Source organism: Ananas comosus, linkage group 7 (assembly GCF_001540865.1).
Source record: "Ananas comosus cultivar F153 linkage group 7, ASM154086v1, whole genome shotgun sequence".
Classification (NCBI taxonomy): Eukaryota; Viridiplantae; Streptophyta; class Magnoliopsida; order Poales; family Bromeliaceae; genus Ananas; species Ananas comosus.
The window spans coordinates 6,228,341-6,249,550 of record NC_033627.1 but is presented as its reverse complement, the minus strand read 5'-3'; the positions used below and the strand labels follow the sequence as shown (position 1 = coordinate 6,249,550).

Genomic DNA, 21,210 nt, shown 5'->3' with positions numbered 1-21,210 from the left:
TTTAGCAGAGCTAAGATTGTAGAATACGCACTTTGAGTATTTTACATCATCACATGTGGCAAATAAAGCTATAAGTGGCAAATGCACCACAACTGGGATTAGGTGATGCTAGAGAAATATAAATCTGCCTGGTGTAAGGGATCCATGCATGTGATCTGTATGGACAGATACAGAACTGTTAGGATATATTTTAGTATGCTAGGAATTTAGTATTGTATTATTTGTTGCCTTATATAGTGTAGAACTATATATTTTAGTATACTATAATAGGTTGATTTGTACACTATTTATTATCATCAATACAATCCTAGAGGGCTATACTCTTTTGCCCTTCTTTCATGGTATCAGAGTCAAACCCTAATTTTAGGGTACAGCGATCCAGTGCCGCACTTTTCCCTCGTTGATCTCATCGGCATTGCTCGTCCTTTTTCTTTTCTCCTTTCTTTGCGGGTGCCTATTTACTGTCTCACAATGCTACAGTACTACTACAGTATGACTCTACAGTACTGCTACAGTCTATTGCCACACTACTGCTACAGTCTGTTGCCACAGTATCAGATAAAGAAACTATCAGCATAGGAGATGGTATTTTTCGACTGCATAGGGTTGAAGTTTCATTATCAATGTTAGGAATATTGAGGTACAGAGACTATATGAGAAAGGTGGAAATTAGTGTTTGACAATATAGGATATTATTGATGTTTGGAACTTCTTAGCTGAGGCAGCAATGTAATGTACTGAAATTCACACCTATCCGAATCACATTCTGTTAATAAAATCCTTCAATATTGAAATTTGGGACTTCTTAGTTGAAGTAGTTATGGAATGTACTGGGGTTTTAGCTTATTATATCACTTTTGGTTTCTGTGTTGAAATTCTTTATGAGATTATATTTAGATAGATGGTTGTATTAAGATTATCTTGTCCATTCCTTTGTAAAATTTATCTTAACAATTACTCATGTCAAATCTTTTTAAACTTCACTAAAAAGGATGCAATTGTATTTCAAGACAAAATTACTAATCATACTTACATAAATATGAGATTACTTATTGTCGTGGGCAAGGATTCAAGTGCCCATCAGCATAGGCCATATCTATTGTGTCTTATCGTGCCAAAGAGATATCGACACGATACAACCTCCGTGCAGATGACACAGCTCACAATTCTCTTTTCTTTAAATTAGTAAGTAATTTTCTCAATAAAATTCAAAAGACTTGATGAAGATACATAATAAGCAATTAGAATATTTTGTTGCTAAAGAAATAAATAGTTCATGCAATTATGTGTCGGCACACATGTATTTTTTTGTGACATGGTCCGGCATGCACCATGCCGGCAAGTTTTTGGCCCTGTACCACGACACTTAAATCCTTGGCGGTGGGTATTAGACCGGATGAAACCTGGTGTAACTATACTTTTGGATCAATGTCATGATCTGTTATGAGTGGTACTTATATTGTACTTGTATCCCAATAGAACAACATGCCACAAAATAATTGATAGAATACTCCACATGCTAATTTAATGAAGTAATGATTGATAGATAGGCTCCACAATGGATTTTTTTTTTTATAAATGATCCTACCAATTTTTACAATTGCAAATATAGTCTTTTAAAAAACATAATTATAAAAATAGATCTCTAATATGCTATATTGACTTTTTTAAAAAATAAATAATATAAGCGGTGAATGAATCACCGCATTTAAATGCGGCTAATCATTCACTGCTTTCATAACTCCTCTTAAAACTAACAAAGTTATTTTAAAAGCGGTGAACTGTTCACCACCTTTGTTATTTTTTCTTTTCTTTCTCTCTCAGTCTCTCTCCTCTCTCTCATTCTTTCATCGTGTACTCTTTTTATAGGCGGTGAACCATTCATCGCTTTCTCTCTCCGTCAAAAATTTGACGAATGCTGTGAATCATTTACCACTTTCACGTATTTTTTTCTCCCTGGCGCTCATATAACAAAACGGAGACTATATTTACAAACAAAATTTTGACGGGTCTAATTTTAAAATAAAATTTTTGAAGAAGTCTAGTATACTAAAATCTTCTGCACAATGTCCACGTGCTAATTTAATGATTGATACTTGATAGTGAGGAAATTATTGATGTAGTACTTAGGATGCTCATTTAATAATTTAGACCTTATATCTACGGTTATGATTTAAAGGGCACAAATGTGACGCCCCACTTCCCAATCTAGAATTACTCCAGTCCTAGCACACTTAACACTCTTAACTTCTTGGACCTAGCCACCGTCCAAAATGCTATAACCGAATTAAGAGATTTAGTCCTATTATACCTTATATATATGATTATAACAAATTCTAGAGTGTCACATTCTCCCCTCTTTTTAAGTTTTCCTCGTCAGGTTAAAGTACACTTACAAGTACAAGACAATGTGAGACTCGTCTTGCTACCCTTACCAAACCTTGTGGAGAGCTGCGCTCCACCCACAATTGTCGTCCGTCGGGGAGCCACACTCTACCCGTTGTATGATCATAGCGCGGTTGAGACTTATCTTATATTTCAGGCTGGTGAATAGCTTTGATACCAATTGAGACACCCCACTTCTCACGGGGTCACCCATCCTACGACTACTCTAGTCCTAGCACACTTAATTCTTTTACCTCTTGGGTCTAGCTATTGCCCAAAGTGCTATAGTCGGGTTAAAAGGTTTAGCCCTATTATACCTTATACATGCGGCTAATCAGAATTCTAGGGTGTCACAACAGACCTTTGAAAAGTCACCAATATTAAGGAAAAGGATCAAAGTGTAGCCTATTTTAGTAGTCAGTTTCAACTAAGACCAGAAAAACTAATATCTGATAATTGGCTCTAGCGCTGTCTAACTAAGTGGGAATAGTTCAAGCTTGATTTGATTAACTTTGCTTTAGTCCAACCTATTTTATGGTTAGCCTTTATGCTAAGCGGTTTAGTTCAATCATTTTTAGTGATTAGGCAGTCTAATTTAATTTAATTGTACTTACTGAAACAAATCAAATAATTGTTTTAGGCCAATCTACCTAATATGTTTTGTTAACCAACTGATTTCACTCCAGTGAGTGAATTAGATTTTTAGATTTGATTTATTTCTATCATTCAAGCTAAATGCGAACTTGAGTTTTCTAACATCGGCTTGTTTATGCTCCGCAACTATACGGATCAGACTCGACTTACATTAGTAGGTGTTGCATACCTCTATATGTAATATGTATTCATGAGGAGCTTGTATTTATTTTGTCATGTAACAAGTAACATATGTATACTTACGTCCCTATTCTCAGTTAGGCTTGAGTTAGTGAAGTAGAAGTTCTAAGAGCACTAATTGGCAAATTGTCAGGTGGAGGCTTGTTTCCCCTTCATGCTAGTTCCCTAAATTTTAACCATGAGAATCTTGCAAGCTTTAAATAAGAAGGGAATATGTCACATTTCGATCAATAAAAGCAAGCAGCATTCTTTCTCTCCCTCATGCACCTTGTTTTAACTGTTCTTAGAGGAGTTAGTTACATGGTTTACCCTTGTTTTAACTGTTCCACATCAAAAAGTCACGTCTTGATTTCTAACGGAATAGCACATCTCTGATATAATGCAATCCTTTAGCTGAAACTATATATGCTGCTTTCTTATTTATACTTGATAATCTATTGTTATAATGCAATCCTTTTTTTCTTCTGATTGTTCTTTAATATGAATTGTTTCTAAATGTATGTTCAATATCATCAGGAAACTATAACAAAGGAGTATGAGAATTATAAATTTCATCAGCCATACAAGCAAGCTCTATACTATTGCAGTTTAATACTGGAAGATCAAACATGGCACTGGAATGATGAATTCGAAGTCCTTCCACATCTTGAGGCGGATAATCTTGCGAAATTCTCACCTCACTTACTTGCAAAGGCATTTTTAGAGTGCTACATCTCTGGTTAGTATTATTTCTTAGATTCAATTTGTTAATCTGTATAATATGAGGGAAATATGTTACTTATATATTTTATTTTGCTATAGGAAACATTGAACCAAGTGAAGCAGAATCGATTGTCCAGCATATAGAAGATTGTTTTTTTAGTGGCCCAAATCCTATGTGTAAACCATTATTTCCATCTCAACATTCAACAAAAAGAATTGTGAAGCTTGAAAGAGGATTGCAATACAGTTACCCGGTCGAGGGATTGAATCAGAAGGATGAGAATTCTGCACTTGTCCATTATATTCAGGTTAACTTCTCACACTCCTTCATGAAATGTGGCATAAAGTTTATCATCTGAATTGTTATTATTATTATTTTTTCTTTTGCTCCTCTGTTCATTGATCATCTGCAATATTTGATGGGATGTGTTGTAGGAAATGAGAATAATTAGTAGGAAAAAAGGCTTAGGTTTTATCTTCTCCACAACATAATTTATTATATGATGGATCAGTTTACACAAAAGACCTAAAAGCAGATAAAAATAAAACATGGGATTGTAGTTAAAACCCCCCTTGAAGATTGAGCATCGATGTTTCTCAAGCCCATCGTGTACACAATATTATTGAAAATAGTACTTCTAGACCCTTGGCGTGAATATCCATCAATTGGCTTTTTGATTTCACAACGGGTATAGAAATCTGCCCTTTATCTGGCATTTACTTGATGAAATTTCTCTCATATTTCTCTCAAATTACAATTTGTTTTGTTCTGTCTACTTCTATATGTTTTGTTCTGTCATGCTGCATCGGATTATGAGAAATGTTAATTGCAGCCTTGTTGTCACAATAAAACATCAGAGGCCTCAAATAATCCATATGCAGCTCTTGCATGAATTTTTTAATCTATAGTGTTTTGCAAATGCCATGTCATGCCTGGAATATAGCCCAAGCATGGGTTACGTCAATAGACCCGTCGTATGCACAAGGATATATCTTATACAGACTAAGCGTCAGCAAAACCTATCCAACAAAATTAACTAAAATCTACCAATGGTAGGTATCAGAAAAAAAATAAAAACTATATACTATAACAGCGCTGTAAAGATATACAATCATCACCACACCAGTCCTCAAAATGGTACAACATCTCTGACCACTCCAAACCTCAAAGCACTGTACAGGCTGCTATATAAACCGATAGGTGGCCTAACTACATACACAAAAAGGGTAGGAGATGCTAACTATCCACAATTCCCTTATCTCGATCAGTCGCTGATGCTGAAGGCTTCGAAAAAAAATATTAGTAAAGAGGGTATGAGAACTATAATCAATAGTCCTAGGGAGTACGATCGTCAACGCTGACGGTCTACACCAAGGTTTTAAGTGCTCGTCGGCACGGGCCGTATCCACCGTACCGTACCGTGCCAACAATATATCGGCACGATACAAACCTCGTGCCGATGGCACATCTCAAAACCCTCTATTTTTTAAATTAGTAAGTAATTTTCTCAATAAAGTTCAAAAGATGTGATAAAAAGACATAATAAATAGTTAGAATATTTTGTTGCTAAAGAAAATAAATATTTCATGCTATTATGTGTCGGCACAAAGAATTTTTTTGACCGGTACGCATCGACACAGCTCGGCACGCATTGACACGGCTCGGCACGCACCGTGCGGTACTGTGCTGGCAAGTTTCCAGCATGATCCTGTGCCACGGTACTTAAATCCTTACTCTACACCACTAGGTCCACAAAAGGCAAAAAATAGTAAATGATTGAACAATGTAAATAAACAAGTACTAATATAAATAATTGCTGAAAGTAACTACTACTATCATGCCTCTACAATATAACTGAAACCTGTAATTTATATATGTCATGCATCAATTAGTTACTGAATAAAATATTGCAATAAAGCCTAATCATAGTGACCGACTCAATAGTCAAGTCTAGCAAGCGCTGCCTCATGTCCAGCACCCACTTATAGTGGTCCGCTACCACGCAGGCTGCTGTTTTGCCCATGCCATAATAATATCTCATAGCCCAATCTCCGGAATGGCACTTGTGGGGCGCTACCTCAGCTAAGTATAGTATCACTATCAAACTCAACATAGCATGCAGGCTGTGGTCAAATGCAATGATCAAACAGATCATGATAATACTAATATTGTGTCCAAAATACAGATAGTCTCCCACCATTTGTAACTGTTTATTAATCTTTAGAGAAATATTATATATATATATGTCTCAATTTACTCTACTAATAGATGTCAAAATATAACTATTATCTCAACTATGTCAACAGCTCATCTCACAGGCTAAATAATATAATATGGACATAAAAATTAGTCCGCCAATTTTGACAACATGGAATCCACCTATATCGCAAAGAACGGTAGTTGGGATAGTGAGATGATAAGCTACTGCTCTCCTAGCATTAATGGCAACCATGATACATCAGTGGCTCAAAAACTCTTGTGAAAATCATACGAAATCAACTCCTAGAATGTATAAACCAAATCAGTTTTTAACTCTCAATTTCTACAAAAATCCCTCAAAAAATCTAAATGAAAAATTATAATATTATGATACTAACTTCTACGTCGAAACACCGAAAAATCACGCACATGTATCGATCGATCATTATGCAGAAACCAAGCTTGCTTCTTTGTTTCTTTTTTCCTCGTAACTGACTCAATCTGTTTCTCTCTCTCTAAAGCCAACAGAGAAAGAAAGGATAAGCATGAAAGTGTTTAGGTGGAATCCACTAATATGCACCGTTGCCAAAAAGCCTCTCAACTTCACATACTTTAACATTAGTCCTCTACAAATTAAATCTTAACTATTTGAGTTCGTTTTTGCATTTATCTTATGCCAAAATGTCCCCAACTCAGTCAAGCATTGTAGAAAATACTGACGAAATAAAATTATACTGTAACATTGTCTATTTGCTAAGGTCCAGTATATCACATCCTCCTCTCCTTTAAAAAAGTTTCATCATCGAAACTTAAAATATACCTCAAGTATTGTCACGCCCCAAACCCGAGGCATAACAGATGCCGCATATCTACTAAATTAGTAAATATGTAAGGCTACAGAGTCAGACAATTAACAAACAAAAGATGATCATAAAGAAAAATTTCTATTAAATCCAAATAGTCGAAAAATGAGGCTAACAATTTAATTGCAACTAAAATCAACTGAAGTATCCTATAAGCAAAACTAAAGTTTATGATGCAACACAAACCGAAATTGTTCTAACAGATATTGTAGGTACGAAGAAACAATAAAGTAGGAACAGATAAACGAATGATTATCTACGAAGTTCAAAGTTCATATCTAAATGCAATAGAAATAAGACGAAGAGGCTAGAATCAAATCTAGCTACATCTAACGTTCACTCGCTCCCAGCCCCGCCCTGCGAATCGGTCTCAGTACCTGGGTAAGCAACCATACACCACATTAGTCGGATTAAGCATACAATAAATGGATACACAAATTAGTTCAAGCGACTGGTTTTAATTTGCAAAATTTAAGAAAATAAGAATTTATCAAAACTTCAAATTCGGATCGGATTGAAACTATAATTTTTCAAAGCATTTCCCTTTCGACATATAAACAAAATAAATATTGTCTCCGGCACTTAACTATATCTTATGATCCGTTGGCGAGATCCAATGACACCCAAAGGCGTAAACAAAGCAGAGGCACCCGAAGGCGCAAACAAAACAAAGGCGCGGATAGGCGCAGGCACCCGAAGGCGCAAACAAAACAGAGGCGCGGATAGGCGCAGGCACCCGGAGGCGCAAACAAAGACGAAGCTTGCTTCCATAACAAAGTACATGTCGACATGGCCAACATTAGCATAGCAGAATACCAAGAGACATTATAATTCAAAAATATGTCCAGTCACTAATTTGCAGAATAAATTATCAGATTTCAAAAATTCTTTTTGCTAAACAAACTTGTCAATCACAATTGAAACTCAATATACAGAGATATTTAATAATATGCTTAACCCTTAATTTTAAATTCTACAAAAATAAGATTTTCATACAATCAAAATATTTTCCTAAATTATCTTATAAAAACTAACGGGTGTTCGGTCGCTTACCTTAAGTAGCTTCAAAGATGAAAACTATCCAGTCGAAAATGTGCTGAAATTCAATCGTCGGGACCTAAAAATAGAGACACGCGATTCTCTATAAGCTAACTAAAATGAATATACAAAGATAATATAATTATATGCAACTAGGTCGGGATGGGGCACAAATGGATTTAGAACAATAATTTCGACGAACCTCAAATAGCGATCAAAGAATGAAGGAGTTTTTTTTTTTTTGAAGGATTTGGATTATTCCAAGAAGATAATATGAACGGAAATTTTAAATAATAAACGAGGATCTTAATGCTCAAACAGAGGGTTTATCACCTATATAAAACGAATTTTACGATTTACAATCGAATGGGATAAAGATTTCAAAACAAAACAACACATGCTTTCTCTTAGGCATTTTGCCGAACACATAGCGGACATTCCAATAAATGTGTAGTATGTGAAGTATTAAGCAACAAGATCATACAGAGGATACAATATATAAAATTATGCTGCTCAAATGACGAGGATTAGGAATTATGAAATCAGATTTTAATGATTTCAATTTTCAATAATCAAGAAACGAGTATTCAAAATAATAAAATATAACGACGAATAGAGAGAGGTTGGGTGCTCACAAGATCCGATACAAAGGTAAAATGAGGGAAAGAGAAAAACCTTCTCGAAAATGAGTTGAATACGGCGGCGATTCCGTCGATAACGACACAAGAAAAATGGCCAATGAGCAATGCGGTGGAGGGGCTATGGATGACGGCGGCGACGATAGGGAACGGATGGTGTCGCGCGTGCAAAAGGGCGGCGGAGGTCGTACGGCGTAGAGAGAGAGGGGATCGAGCGAAAGAGAGAGATGGATCGGTTTGGAGGGGGGGGGGCTCGTATCACAAAAAGGGGTCTAATTAGTTTAGGGACTAATTACAGACAAAAAAGCTACCGACTCCCTCGAAGATCGAAATTACGAAAAAGGTCCAAACTTAAGTAAATTGGAGTCAAAACAAAAGTTAAAAGTGTGGGGTTTACATCCACCCCTCCTAAAAGAAGTTTAGTCCTCTAAACTTAACACACTTAGCTCTCTGAAAAGTTGAGGGTGCTTCATCCTCATCTGCTCTTCAAGTCCCAAGTAGCTTCTCGTTCGGAATGGTTGCTCCATTGGACTTTAACATATGGAATGGTCCCGTCTTCTCAAAACTTGCTCCTTTCGGTCCACATACGTACTGGCTGTTCGTCATAAGTAGATCTTCTCTAAGCTGCAAAGGTTCCGGCTCTACAATGTGGCTTGGATCGTGAACATATTTCCTCAAACATAGATACATGAAAGACGTTATGCACTCCAGCTAAAGAAGGCGGTAAGGCAAGTCTTACGCTACGTCACCAATTCTTTCAGTCTCAAAGGGGCCCACATAACGAGGGCTAAGCTTCCCCGAATTCCAAAGCGCATAATACCTCTTGAAGGTGACATTTCAAGAAGACACGGTCTCCACGTCAAACTCGAGCGGTCGTCTTCGATTATCAGCGTAGCTCTTCTGCCGACTCTGAGCAGCTCTGAGATGCTCCTTAATCAAAATGAACTTCTCAATAGTTTGTTGCACACAATTCTGGACCAAGTAGCTTTCTCTTCACCAACATCATCCCAACACAGAGGGATCTGCACTTCTTTCCAATACAAAGCTTCGAAGGGAGCCATTTGAATGCTGGCCTGGAAGCTATTATTGTAGGCAAACTCAAACAATGGTAGGTGATGTCCCAAGAGCCTTTCATATCGATTACGCAAGAGCGTAACATGTCTTCTAAAATTTGAATCGTCTCTCGGACTGGCCATCTGTCTGCGGATGGAAGGGTACTGAAGTCCAGTGTGTTCCCAAAGCTTTATGTAATCCTTTCAGAAATGAGCCACGAACCTTGAATCACGATCAGACACGATCGAAACTGGAACACCATGTAGACGTACTATTTGTGCAATATAGAGCTCCGCTAGTTTCTCCAAAGTCATACCCGTCTTTACAGCGAGAAAGTGCGCTGACTTAGTCAATCTATCAACTATGACCCAAATTGCGTCATTTCCCTTCTCACTTCTAGATAGTCGAGTAACAAATCCATAGTTTTCTCTCCATTTCCACTCAGGAATAGGAAGGGGCTGAAGTAAGCGGCGTGATCTCTGCTTATCGATTTTCACCAGCTGGCAAGCAACACTTAGCCCGAATCTTGCAATCTCCCTTTTCATGTTACTCCACCAGAAGACGTTCTTCAAATCTCTGTACATTTTGGTTCCTCCAGGGTGCACTGAATATCCCGAATAATGAGCCTCTTCAAAATTTCGTTTTTAAATCCGGATTCTTAGGAACGTAAACGGTTCCTAAATCTCAAAGAGCCATCTTCGTGAATTCTAAACTCCGATGTGTGCTCCTGATTCCACTAAATGTCGTGTCTCTCTAAGATGAATGTCATTCGCCTGGGCTGACTTGATCCTATCAATCAGTGTAGGTTGAACCTGCAGGTTAGCTAGATGAGCTTCAGACCCATGGATGTGAATTTCTATGTCGAGCCGTCTGAGATCCTCTAAAATATGTCGCTGAGAAGTAACCAATGTCGCTATATTCCTATTGATTTTCTGATGAGGGCATCCGCTACGACGTTGGCCTTACCCGGATGATACTTGATGGTCACATCGTAGTCTTCAATAGTTCTAGCCACCTTCTTTGTCGCATGTTAAGTTCTTTCTGTGTGAAGATGTACTTTTAAACTTTTGTGGTCGGTAAAAATCTCACAAGGCTCGCCGTAGAGGTAATGTCTCCAAATTTTCAGTGCAAAGATTACTGTGCCAATTCTAGGCGTTGGGTCGGGTAGTTTCCTCGAATGGCCAGCTGTCGGAAGCATAGGCAATCACTTTGTCATTCTGCATCAGGACGCATCCCAATCCTTTTCGAGGCATCACTGTAAATAGTGAATCCCTCACCACTAATAGGTAAGGTAAGGATAGGTCTGATATTAAGCGTTTCTTCAATTCCAAAAAGCTTTGTTCACATTTATCCGACCACTGAAATTTAACTCCTTTTCGTGTCAACTGAGTCAATGGTGCAGCTAGGCGGAGAAACCTCCACAAATCTTCTATAGTATCCTGCTAAGCCACAAAACTTCGAACCTGTGACGTTGCTTGTCGTGGCAATTTTTCACAGCTTCTATCTTTGAAGGATCCACTGAAATACCTTCCTTAGACACAATATGTCCGAGAGAGGAAACACTTTGCAACCAAATTCACACTTTAAACTTAGGCGTAGAGTTCTTTGTCGAAGAGTTTCAAAACTATCCTGAGATGTTTCTTATGCTCAGCTGAACTGCTAGAGTACACCAGAATGTCGTCTATGAATAACTTATCCAAGAAAGTTTGAATACTCTATTCATCAGATCCATGAAAGCGGCTGGAGCGTTAGTCAATAGCATTACTAGGAACTCGTAATGCCATAGCGTGTGCGAAAAGCCAGTTTTGGGTATATCTTCGGCTCTGACCTTCAGCTGATGGTATCCTGATCGTAGATCAATCTTGGAAAAGACTTCTGCACCTCGAACTGATCAATATAGTCGTCGATTCTTGGTAAATCGATTCTTCACAGTCATTCTGTTTAGCTCACGATAATCGATACATAATCTCATAGTACATCCTTCTTCTTGACGAAAGTACTGGAGCGCCCCAAGAGAGACACTCGGTCTAATGAATCCCTTGTCCAGAAGTTGCTTAAGTGCATTGCAGTTCCTGAGCTCAACTTGGTGACATCCGTAAGGTGTCTTTGAATTGGATTTGTTCTGGAGCTAAATCAACACGAAATTCAATCTTCCCTATCTGGCGTTAGCCCAGGGAGGTCTTCTGGAAAAACATCCGGAAATTCATTTACTACCGAGATGTCTTCTAATCTCGGAGTAATTAAATTCAGATCTTTCACCAGCGCCACAAATCACCGCGCAGCACTCCTTAAGAGACGAGTAGCTTGCAGGAAGAATGATCGGAGGTGGGGTGTAAGCTCCATTCCCAAGAAAAGCAAAATTTGCCTCCCCAGAGAATGTTGAATTCCACCCGCTTCTCCCGACATTCAAAGTGGCAAAGTGGGACGAAAGCCAGTCCATCCCAAAATCACATCAAAGTCGGCATGTCCATAACATGAAGATTTGCAATAAGCTCCTATTATCCAATCTGACCATGCTCCTACAAACTCGCGTCAATCACAATCCTCCCCCAAAGGTGTACCAACACATAAAGTATAATCAAGGTTCAGAGGGTAACATAGACTTTCGAACAAAAGCAGAAGATACAAAAGAATGTGTAGCTCCAGAATCAAAGAGAACATAGGCAAAAGCAGAATTTACGGGCAGAATACCGAGCCACGGCATTAGATGCCTGGGCATCCTGCTGAGAGAGAGCCTGGACACGACCCTGCGTTCGAGGCCTTCCACTCTAGGCTGACCAGTAGAGAGGGGCACGTCACGACTAGCTGAAGCAGCAAATTTCTCCTGAGCTTGGATCCAGTGCTAGAGTCAGTGCTAAGTAAAGGACACTGAGCTATCGATGGTTCAAGTCCCGCATCTGAAGCAACCCACGTCACATGTCTGCAGTCGAATCCTTATGTGCCCTCCACAAACTGAGCATTTTGACTTCTGATCCCGATTTGGTGGTCCACCATGAGGAGTTGGCGTATTACGCGATCTCCAAATCACTAGATCTGTCCGACCCTCTTGCATTCCGATCTCCTTTCTGAAAGAATCTCTATTTCTCTTCTTCTGATTGCATTGCGCTCCTCTCGAGTCTGTCTCCATACTGAATCTAAGGATTTTGCCCTGAGACAACCTCGTCGTATGTCTCAAGGTGTAGAGGCGCAAGCCAGTACGGATATATCCATTCAGTCCTTCTTCAAACCTTTTGGCCGCCCCGATTCGTTATCATCACCAATTTTCGGGCAAACTGAGAGAGTCGATCAAACTCGGGCTCGTACTCCTCTACAGACGTTGACCCTTGCTTTAGATCTAGAATTGCCTCTGAGCTGGCGGAGTTTACTCATTGGAAAGCTTAGCATAAAACGCCGATCGAAAATCCTCACGAAATGGCTGATAAGTTGCTACCTGCGAGTTCTCAACTCGCTTTCCCACCAATTATTCGCTCTGCCTTGAAGCATGAATGTCCCAAATCTGACTTTCTCTTCATCCGTGCACTGCATGGCCGTAAATGCTTTTTCCATCTCCTTGATCCAATTTTCGCTTCATCCGGATTTGTAGCGCCGGAAAAAGGTGGAGGAGCAGACTTCTTAAATTCATTGATGCTCCTCTCTCGAACTCTGGAACTTGATCCGCGGCTAGAGCTGGATTCTGCTGTAAATTTTGCTGTTGAGTCTGAACTAGTCCGACAACAGCTTGTATCAGGGTGGCACCAGGGGGGTCCATCGTGGTGCTCTGCGGTAAACTGCGCGGAGTGGGTGGGAATATAGGTTGTGGCGGCGGTGGAACAAACCAGAAGGTGCAGTGGACGCGGAACGAAAAGGTATGGGGGCGGCCGTCGGAGTATCCCCATACTAAAAGTCTGCTGCACGAGCTGGAACAAAGCCGAAGGGTTCGTTGGAGCGCTATGGTTGACTGAAGCGGATTCTGGATAGGTGGAACGGCTCCGAGGACGTGGTATTCAAAAGTGAGGCTAAGGTGACGTCTAGATCTGCATCTCCGGATCTGGCTGGAGGCGGGTTCCTCGGTTGCTCATTATTGGTGTTGCTAGCGGGTCGGACGCACCATCTTAACAAGAGAGGATATCACAACACGTAAATGAAAACATTAACGAAAACTGTAACAATAATCAAATAGGATCAAACACGGCGTCTACTTTTACCCATCCTCACCGTCCTAATAAACTCTCACAATCCTATACCTTAAAGTTACAAAAAGATCTTAACCCTAGGCTCTGATACCATTTCTCTGTCACGCCCCAAACCCGAGGCATAACAGATGCCGCATATCTACTAAATTAGTAAAATATGCAAGGCTACAGAAGTCAGACAATTACAAAACAAAAGATGATCATAAGAGAAATTTCTATTAAATCCAAATAGTCGAAAATGAGGCTAACAATTTAATTGCAACTAAAATCAACTGAAGTATCCTATAAGCAAAATAAAGTTTATGATGCAACACAACCGAAATTGTTCTAAGAGATATGTAGGTACGAAGAAACAATAAAGTAGGAACAGATAAACGATGATTATCTACGAAGTTCAAAGTTCATATCTAAATGCAATAGAAATAAGACGAAGAGGCTAGAATCAAATCTAGCTACATCTAACGTTCACTCGCTCCCAGCCCGCCCTGCGAATCGTCTCAGTACCTGGGGTAAGCAACCATACACCACATTAGTCGGATTAAGCATACAATAAATGGATACAACATTAGTTCAAGCGACTGGTTTTAATTGCAAATTTAAGAAATAAGAATTTATCAAAATTCAAATTCGGATCGGATTGAAACTATATATTTCAAAGATTTCCCTTTCGACATATAACAAAATAAATATTGTCTCCGGCACTTAACTATATCTTATGATCCGTTGGCGAGATCCAAAGACCCGAAGGCGTAAACAAAGCAGAGGCACCCGAAGGCGCAAACAAAACAAAGGCGCGGATAGGCGCAGGCACCCGAAGGCGCAAACAAAATAGAGGCGCGGATAGGCGCAGGCAGCCCGGAGGCCGCAACAAAGACGAAGCTTGCTTCCATAACAAAGTACATGTCGACATGGCCAACATTAGCATAGCAGAATACCAAGAGACATTATAATTCAAAAATATGTCAGTCACTAATTTGCAGAATAAATTATCAGATTTCAAAAATTCTTTTGCTAAACAAATTGTCAATCACAATTGAAACTCAATTTACAGAGATATTTATAATATGCTTAACCCTTAATTAAATTCTACAAAAATAAGATTTTCATACAATCAAAATATTTTCCTAATTATCTTACAAAAACTAACGGGTGTTCGGTCGCTCTTAAGTAGCTTCAAATGAGAACTATCCAGTCGAAAATGTGCTGAAATTCAATCGTCGGGACCTAAAAATAGAGACACGCGTCTCCTATAAGCTAACTAAAATGAATATCAAAGATAATATAATTATATGCAACTAGGTCGGGATGGGGCACAAATGGATTTGAACAATAATTTCGACGAACCTCAAATAGCGATCAAAGAATGAAGGAGTTTTTTTTTTTTGAAGGATTTGGATATTCCAAGAAGATAATATGAACGGAAATTTTAAATAATAAACGAGGATCTTAATGCTCAAACAGAGGGTTTATACCTATATAAACGAATTTTACGATTTACAATCGAATGGGATAAAGATTTCAAAACAAACAACACATGCTTTCTCTTAGCATTTTGCGAAACATAGCGACATTCCAATAAATGTGTAGTATGTGAAGTATTAAGCAACAAGATCATACAGAGGATACAATATATAAAATGCTGGCTCAAATGACGGGATTAGGAATTATGAAATCAGATTTTAATGATTTTAATTTTCAATAATCAAGAAACGAGTATTCAAAATAATAAAATATAACGACGAATAGAGAGAGGTTGGGTGCTCACAAGATCCGATACAAAGGTAAAATGAGGGAAAGAGAAAAACCTTCTTGAAAACGGTGGAGACGACGGCAAGATTCCGTCGATAACGAACCAAAAGGAAATAATGGCCAATGAGCAACGCGGTGGAGGCGGCTACGGATGACGGCGGCGACGATAGGGAACGGATGGCGTCGCGCGTGCACAAAGGGGATCGGCGGAAGTCGTACGGGCGTAGAGATGAGAGGGGGATCGAGCGAAAGAGAGAGGTGGATCGGGTCTGGGGGGGGGGGCTCGTATCAAAAAAGGGGTCTAATTAGTTAGGGACTAATTAAGCAACAAAAAGCTACCGAGTCCCTCGAAGATCCGAAATTACGAAAAGGTCCAAACTTAAAGTAAATTGGAGTCAAAACAAAAAGTTAAAAGTGTGGGGTGTTACAAGTATGTTGCCCAAATAAATAGGGATAAGATTCTCGCATCGCATCCTCAGGCTCCCATGTCGCCTCTCCCTCTTCTTGGTGACTCCGTAGTACCTTTACATAAGCAATAGCTCAGTTGCGCAATTCTTTTACCTTCCGACTTACGTGTAAGGATTTGAACCGATCGCTCAACACAGCTCATGTCCTCAGTCACCTCTAGTGGAACATAATCTATTATATGTGATGGATCGAAGATATACTTCATCAAGGCTGAGAGCCTGAGACATAAAACACATTATGTACACCTGCTAAACTTGGGGGCAAAGTTAACTAATATGCAACAGGTCCAACTCGCTCTAATATATTAAAAGGTCTAATGAATCGTGGACTAGGTTTTCCACGTATTTCAAACCTTTTTATCCCTTTAGATTGTGAGACTTTGAGAAATACATGTTCTCCAATTTGAAACTCAGTCTCGACGATGTATGTGAGCATAGCTTTTCTGTCGACTCTGGGCAGTCTGCAAATGTTGTTGAGCAATTCTAACATTTTCTTCTGTTTCCACTAAAATATCTGGACCCAGAGTTTTTCTCTCACCCACTTCACTCTAATATAATGGTGATCGACATTTTCTTCCATATAATGCCTCAAATGGAGCTATTCTTATACTTGCTTGATAACTATTATTATATGCAAAATCCGCCATTGCCAAATGTTGATACTAGCCATCACCATACTCGAGGACACATGCTCCCAACATATCCTCTAATTGTCCTCTCGGACTGTCCATTAGTCTGCGGGTGAAAAGCAGTACTGAACTGTAACCGAGTCCCCAAAGCCGTATATAAAGCTATCCAAAAGTGTAGAGGTAGGAATTCCATGCAGTTTTACGATCTCATCGAGATATATCTAAGCAAGCTTCTTTCTAGACCAAGTCGCTTGGACTGGTATAAAGTGAGCAGATTTTGTCAATCGACATCACCCAAATCACATCATGTCCATCTTGTGATCTTGGTGTACAAAATCCAAGTGATGGCTCTACACTCAAGCCATTGAACCTGGGGGGATCAAATCTCCTAAACTCAGTTAACCTCGCACGTGCCCTTTCTTGCTTTGCCTCTAATATCTCCCCAGTCAGTCTTAATCTCTCAGTAATAGTCTCTGCTGGGGGTACAACTACTCTAGAAACATCTACTGGAACACCCAATAGTGGAGCATCCTATACTGATGTCACGCCCCGAGACCGCTACCAATTTGGTCCGATCCGGACGCGTCGAACAGACGCCGAACGGACAGCACCTCCCCTGTCCGCCCAAGGCTAAACAACAGGATCATGTACAACAAGTTCCCAGGAAATCAACTTGAATACATACATGATCAAAACAATAGCGAGGGCACAACCAGTGCCGAACATTACAAGAGCAAGCATCACAAGTATAAACAAGTGAATAAAAGAGAGATATAACTATCTATTACATCACATTTGACATTCAACATTTACATCCATTCAACCTTTAATACAACTTGATTACATTTAAGCTTCCAAAATGAATACATAATCATATCACATATACATAATGCTAGCTATCCAAAATACATCATGTCATCTATAACCATGCACACGAGGGTGCTCTAGTACAATAGGAAAGCTCTACTAGCTAGCTAGGGCGCTACGCCCTTACCGCGATCACCTGCCGGTCCGCTCACGTGTGTACCTGTACCCCAAAACCACACGGGGTGAGAACTATATAAATATAGTTCCCAGTGGGTTCGGCCGCCGACTCCGCCGATCTTCCCACTAGGTCTAAGCTGGCACAAATAGATAGATAGAGAGATATATAGAAATAAACTGCTACTATATCTACTATGCCATCAAATGCAAGGAATGCATGCAATATCATTTATCATGCTAGTATGCTTTAACAATGTAATGAATGCCAATACAACATGGTTATGTAAACCTCTAACATATACTATGTTTAATCGTGGTATGAATGCAAATCTGTTTATGCAATTCATGTCATTACCCAATCCACTAGGCTACCCCGCCCTTGTCTCAAATCACATAGGTGAAGGACTACCCCGCCCTTGTTTCACCCGTCCCACAACTCTAACACTATAGGTAAAGAGCTACCCCGCTCTTACCCGACTCAGATCTCAAGTCCTATAGGTGAAGAGCTACCCCGCTCCTCGCCCAACTCATGACTCAAACTCATAGGTCAAGAGCTACCCCGCTCGTAGGTAAGGAGCTACCCCGCTCATAGGTAAGGAGCTACCCCGCTCAAATCTCACAGGTGAAGGGCTACCCCGCCCTTCGCCCGACTCACTTCCCAGTCCAATGGGTGAGGAGCTACCCCGCTCGTATCCCACCCGATGAGCTACCCCGCTCATGAGCTACCCCGCTCGTGTGACAACTCCGGAGTGCACTGCTTGTGGGGAGCGACCGCCACAAGCCCAAAACAGACTATGTGAGTAAGATCCAATCCTCGCCAACTGAGGATACCCTGTCAACTAGGTTAACCATCACTTGATAATCCACTTATCCCTAGGTCCATGTCAAGTGTCTCAACAACACTAAATCTCGATGCCACTCACCTAGGTCTAATCAACTCTAGGTTCCACAACACTAGGTTTAATGTCAACCTATGTTTAACAACATTATATTAATGCCACTATCTATCCTAGGTTCACGACACTAGGTTTAGATGCCACCTAATCTCCATAATTAACAATAGGTTAACATTCATTTCATCTAGCATATATGTTCTATAAAGCCAACATGCATCATAAAGCTAATATGCCATTATCAACTAGCATGCAATCCATTCATAATGCTACATGCATACAATCTCCATTACACTAGTTCACATGTCACTAGTTTCGTTATCAAGTCCAAGTTCTTTATTCTCTTATCATCATAGGATCTCATGTCTCAACCTTAATCATCATGCATTCTAGATTTAAGTGTCAAGTCTATAATACTACACAACTAGACATGCATGCAAGAAAATAGAAATGTAACTATACATATATCCTATAATGCATAAGAACCATATATATGAAATATGATCAACTATTTTACTCGGACATAGAAGGAAGCCCGATTTTTTCGGATAGACACCCCCCACCTTTTTACAGCGTTCCGATTGCTCGTCGTCACTCGCAATCGGCCTCCCGCGGCGCACGCCGCTCGGCTCGACCCTATTCACGCGCGACCACCGAATGACCTCCGCTTCGCGATCCGAGAATTATAGGTCTTCGGTTTTCTGTTACGATGCTCGGGATCCAATCCCACGATTTATGGAAGCCGCCTCGACTCCCCAGGTCAATACGAACTCGCGAACACTTGATTCAGCCGGAACGTCGCACCCGCTCGACGAATCGACGAACCGTCGCTTCCTACGCGTTCGGAGACATAACAATTAGGTTTCTGACCACTCAAAATAGATCAAACCCAACTACTTACAAAAATCCCATTTTTAACCCTAGGTTTGCAATTAGATAAAAATCCACCATTAGGGCTCCAAATTCAAGCTCCAATAATCTATTTAGCATGCTAGAACTCCACTAAATCCATTTATAGGGATTAAAATCCAAGCTCTAGAGAGATGCCATTAAAGGGGTTTTGAAGCTTACCTCAACCAAGCTCCAATAGCTAAGAAGAAGAAGATGAAGATGATGATGCTTCTCTTTTTCTTCTTCTCCACCAAATCCTCCTAGCCACGCGCATCCGCGCTTTTGCCTTGGGCCTTCCGATACAGCCTGGTACTCGATTTAGGCCGTAATCGCCCCTACTTTTCTACTACTTTTGTACGAGCTTTTGTACAAACCTCTCAGAGCCAAGCTAAACTTTTCTTAGCCTCCAGTTTGCTCGTTTTTGCTCGCTTTTGCCTCGTTTTTGCCACTTTTTCGACTTTTAAAGCGATTCAGACTTTTACGACAAAAAAACCCTGGAAGCCCCTGGCCAGGGAGTTCAGGTCTCTGGCTAGGGTCGTGGGCTTTTACCGGGTCAAACCCGACACGTGTTGAATATAACAACTCCCTGGAAACACGTTTACACGTTTCACATATCTCTCCCAACCCCCGAGTAAAGGAGAGTAAGAGGGAGTGTAACGTTGGATTCTCTTCTGGAGAGAGAGAGAGAGATTTCGAGAGGAGAGAGAGAGATGTTCCCACCTAAAACCNCTACGCGCACCGAATCGCCCGGATGCTTCCAAACTTCACCGAACTTCACCAAAACCCTTCAAATGGCTCTCCAACCAAATTTACACCGTAGCTTCATAATTTTAGAAGTCCGGTACCTTACAACTGACCTCTACTGTGAAGTACTAACCTGCTGTGCTAACAACTCACATAATCTCACCATCATTCCTGTCATCCAAGCCATTTGCTCTCGGAGCTCACGTATCTCACTAGAACCACTCTGACCCTGCTCTTCTAGTAGTACTGGGGCAGATCCTGTAGGTGACTGTGATCGTTGCTCAATCTTGATCACCTGAAATCAAACCACACCCAATCAAACGAAAGTCTAGATGAACATCCCTTTTCCTTCGTGATATTATGTTGTCTGCAATCAATATAATCATCCAAAAGGAAAAGACACATCTCCTTTTTAATCACTCTTCAATTCTCTCTAAAGAGGTTGTAGAATTCAATCTTTTGACTTTCGCAAGTAATCACGTCTCTCTCGCCCTATATCCGGGGGTCTGTCCAGCCTAAAGTTTCCTATGCCAAATATACTAGGCTCTGATACCAACTTAATTTGTCACGTCTTGGAATACAGCGCAAGCCCTTGTTATGTCAACAGACCCGCCGCATGCAGAAGGATGCATCTTATACATACGAAGTGTTAGCAAAACCTATCCAACAAAATTAACTAAAATCTAACAATAGGTATCAGAGAATAATAAAAATTATATACTATAGCAACACTGTAAAAATATACAATCATCACCACACCAGTTTTCAAAATGGTACAACATCTCTGACCATCCCAAACCTCAAAGCACTGTGTAGGCTACTATATACACTGATAGGTGGTCCAACTACACACACAAAAAGGGTAGGAGATGCTAACTATCCGCAATTCCCTTATTTCTATTAGTCGCTGAATTGAAGGCTCTAAAATAAAATATTAGTAAAGAGGGTATGAGAACTATAATCAATAG

At 40.0% G+C, this 21,210-nt stretch overlaps 1 protein-coding gene and 2 long non-coding RNA genes across 9 annotated transcripts in view; 1 reads left to right on the top strand and 2 right to left on the bottom strand.

Annotated features, from left to right (window-relative positions):
* LOC109712862 (insulin-degrading enzyme-like 1, peroxisomal) overlaps positions 1 to 21,210 on the top strand; it is a 107,471-nt gene that overhangs the window by 71,478 nt on the left and 14,783 nt on the right. For all 7 annotated transcript variants that reach the window (XR_002216988.1, XM_020236651.1, XM_020236650.1 and 4 more), the window contains 2 exons: positions 3,736 to 3,937; positions 4,021 to 4,229. Coding sequence is in view for 6 of the 7 variants with exons in the window: in XM_020236651.1 (XP_020092240.1) it covers positions 3,736 to 3,937; positions 4,021 to 4,229 (411 nt within the window). In the remaining variant the exon portion in view is untranslated. The remainder of the gene's footprint in view (positions 1 to 3,735; positions 3,938 to 4,020; positions 4,230 to 21,210) is intronic.
* Positions 7,103 to 14,626, bottom strand: LOC109712868. The gene is made up of 2 exons (XR_002216991.1): positions 14,593 to 14,626; positions 7,103 to 7,361 (listed from the first exon to the last, which is right to left on the bottom strand). It is a non-coding gene; the product is annotated as an uncharacterized LOC109712868 (long non-coding RNA).
* LOC109712866 lies at positions 17,549 to 19,403 on the bottom strand. Its single transcript, XR_002216989.1, has 2 exons — positions 19,171 to 19,403; positions 17,549 to 17,757 (listed from the first exon to the last, which is right to left on the bottom strand). It is a non-coding gene; the product is annotated as an uncharacterized LOC109712866 (long non-coding RNA).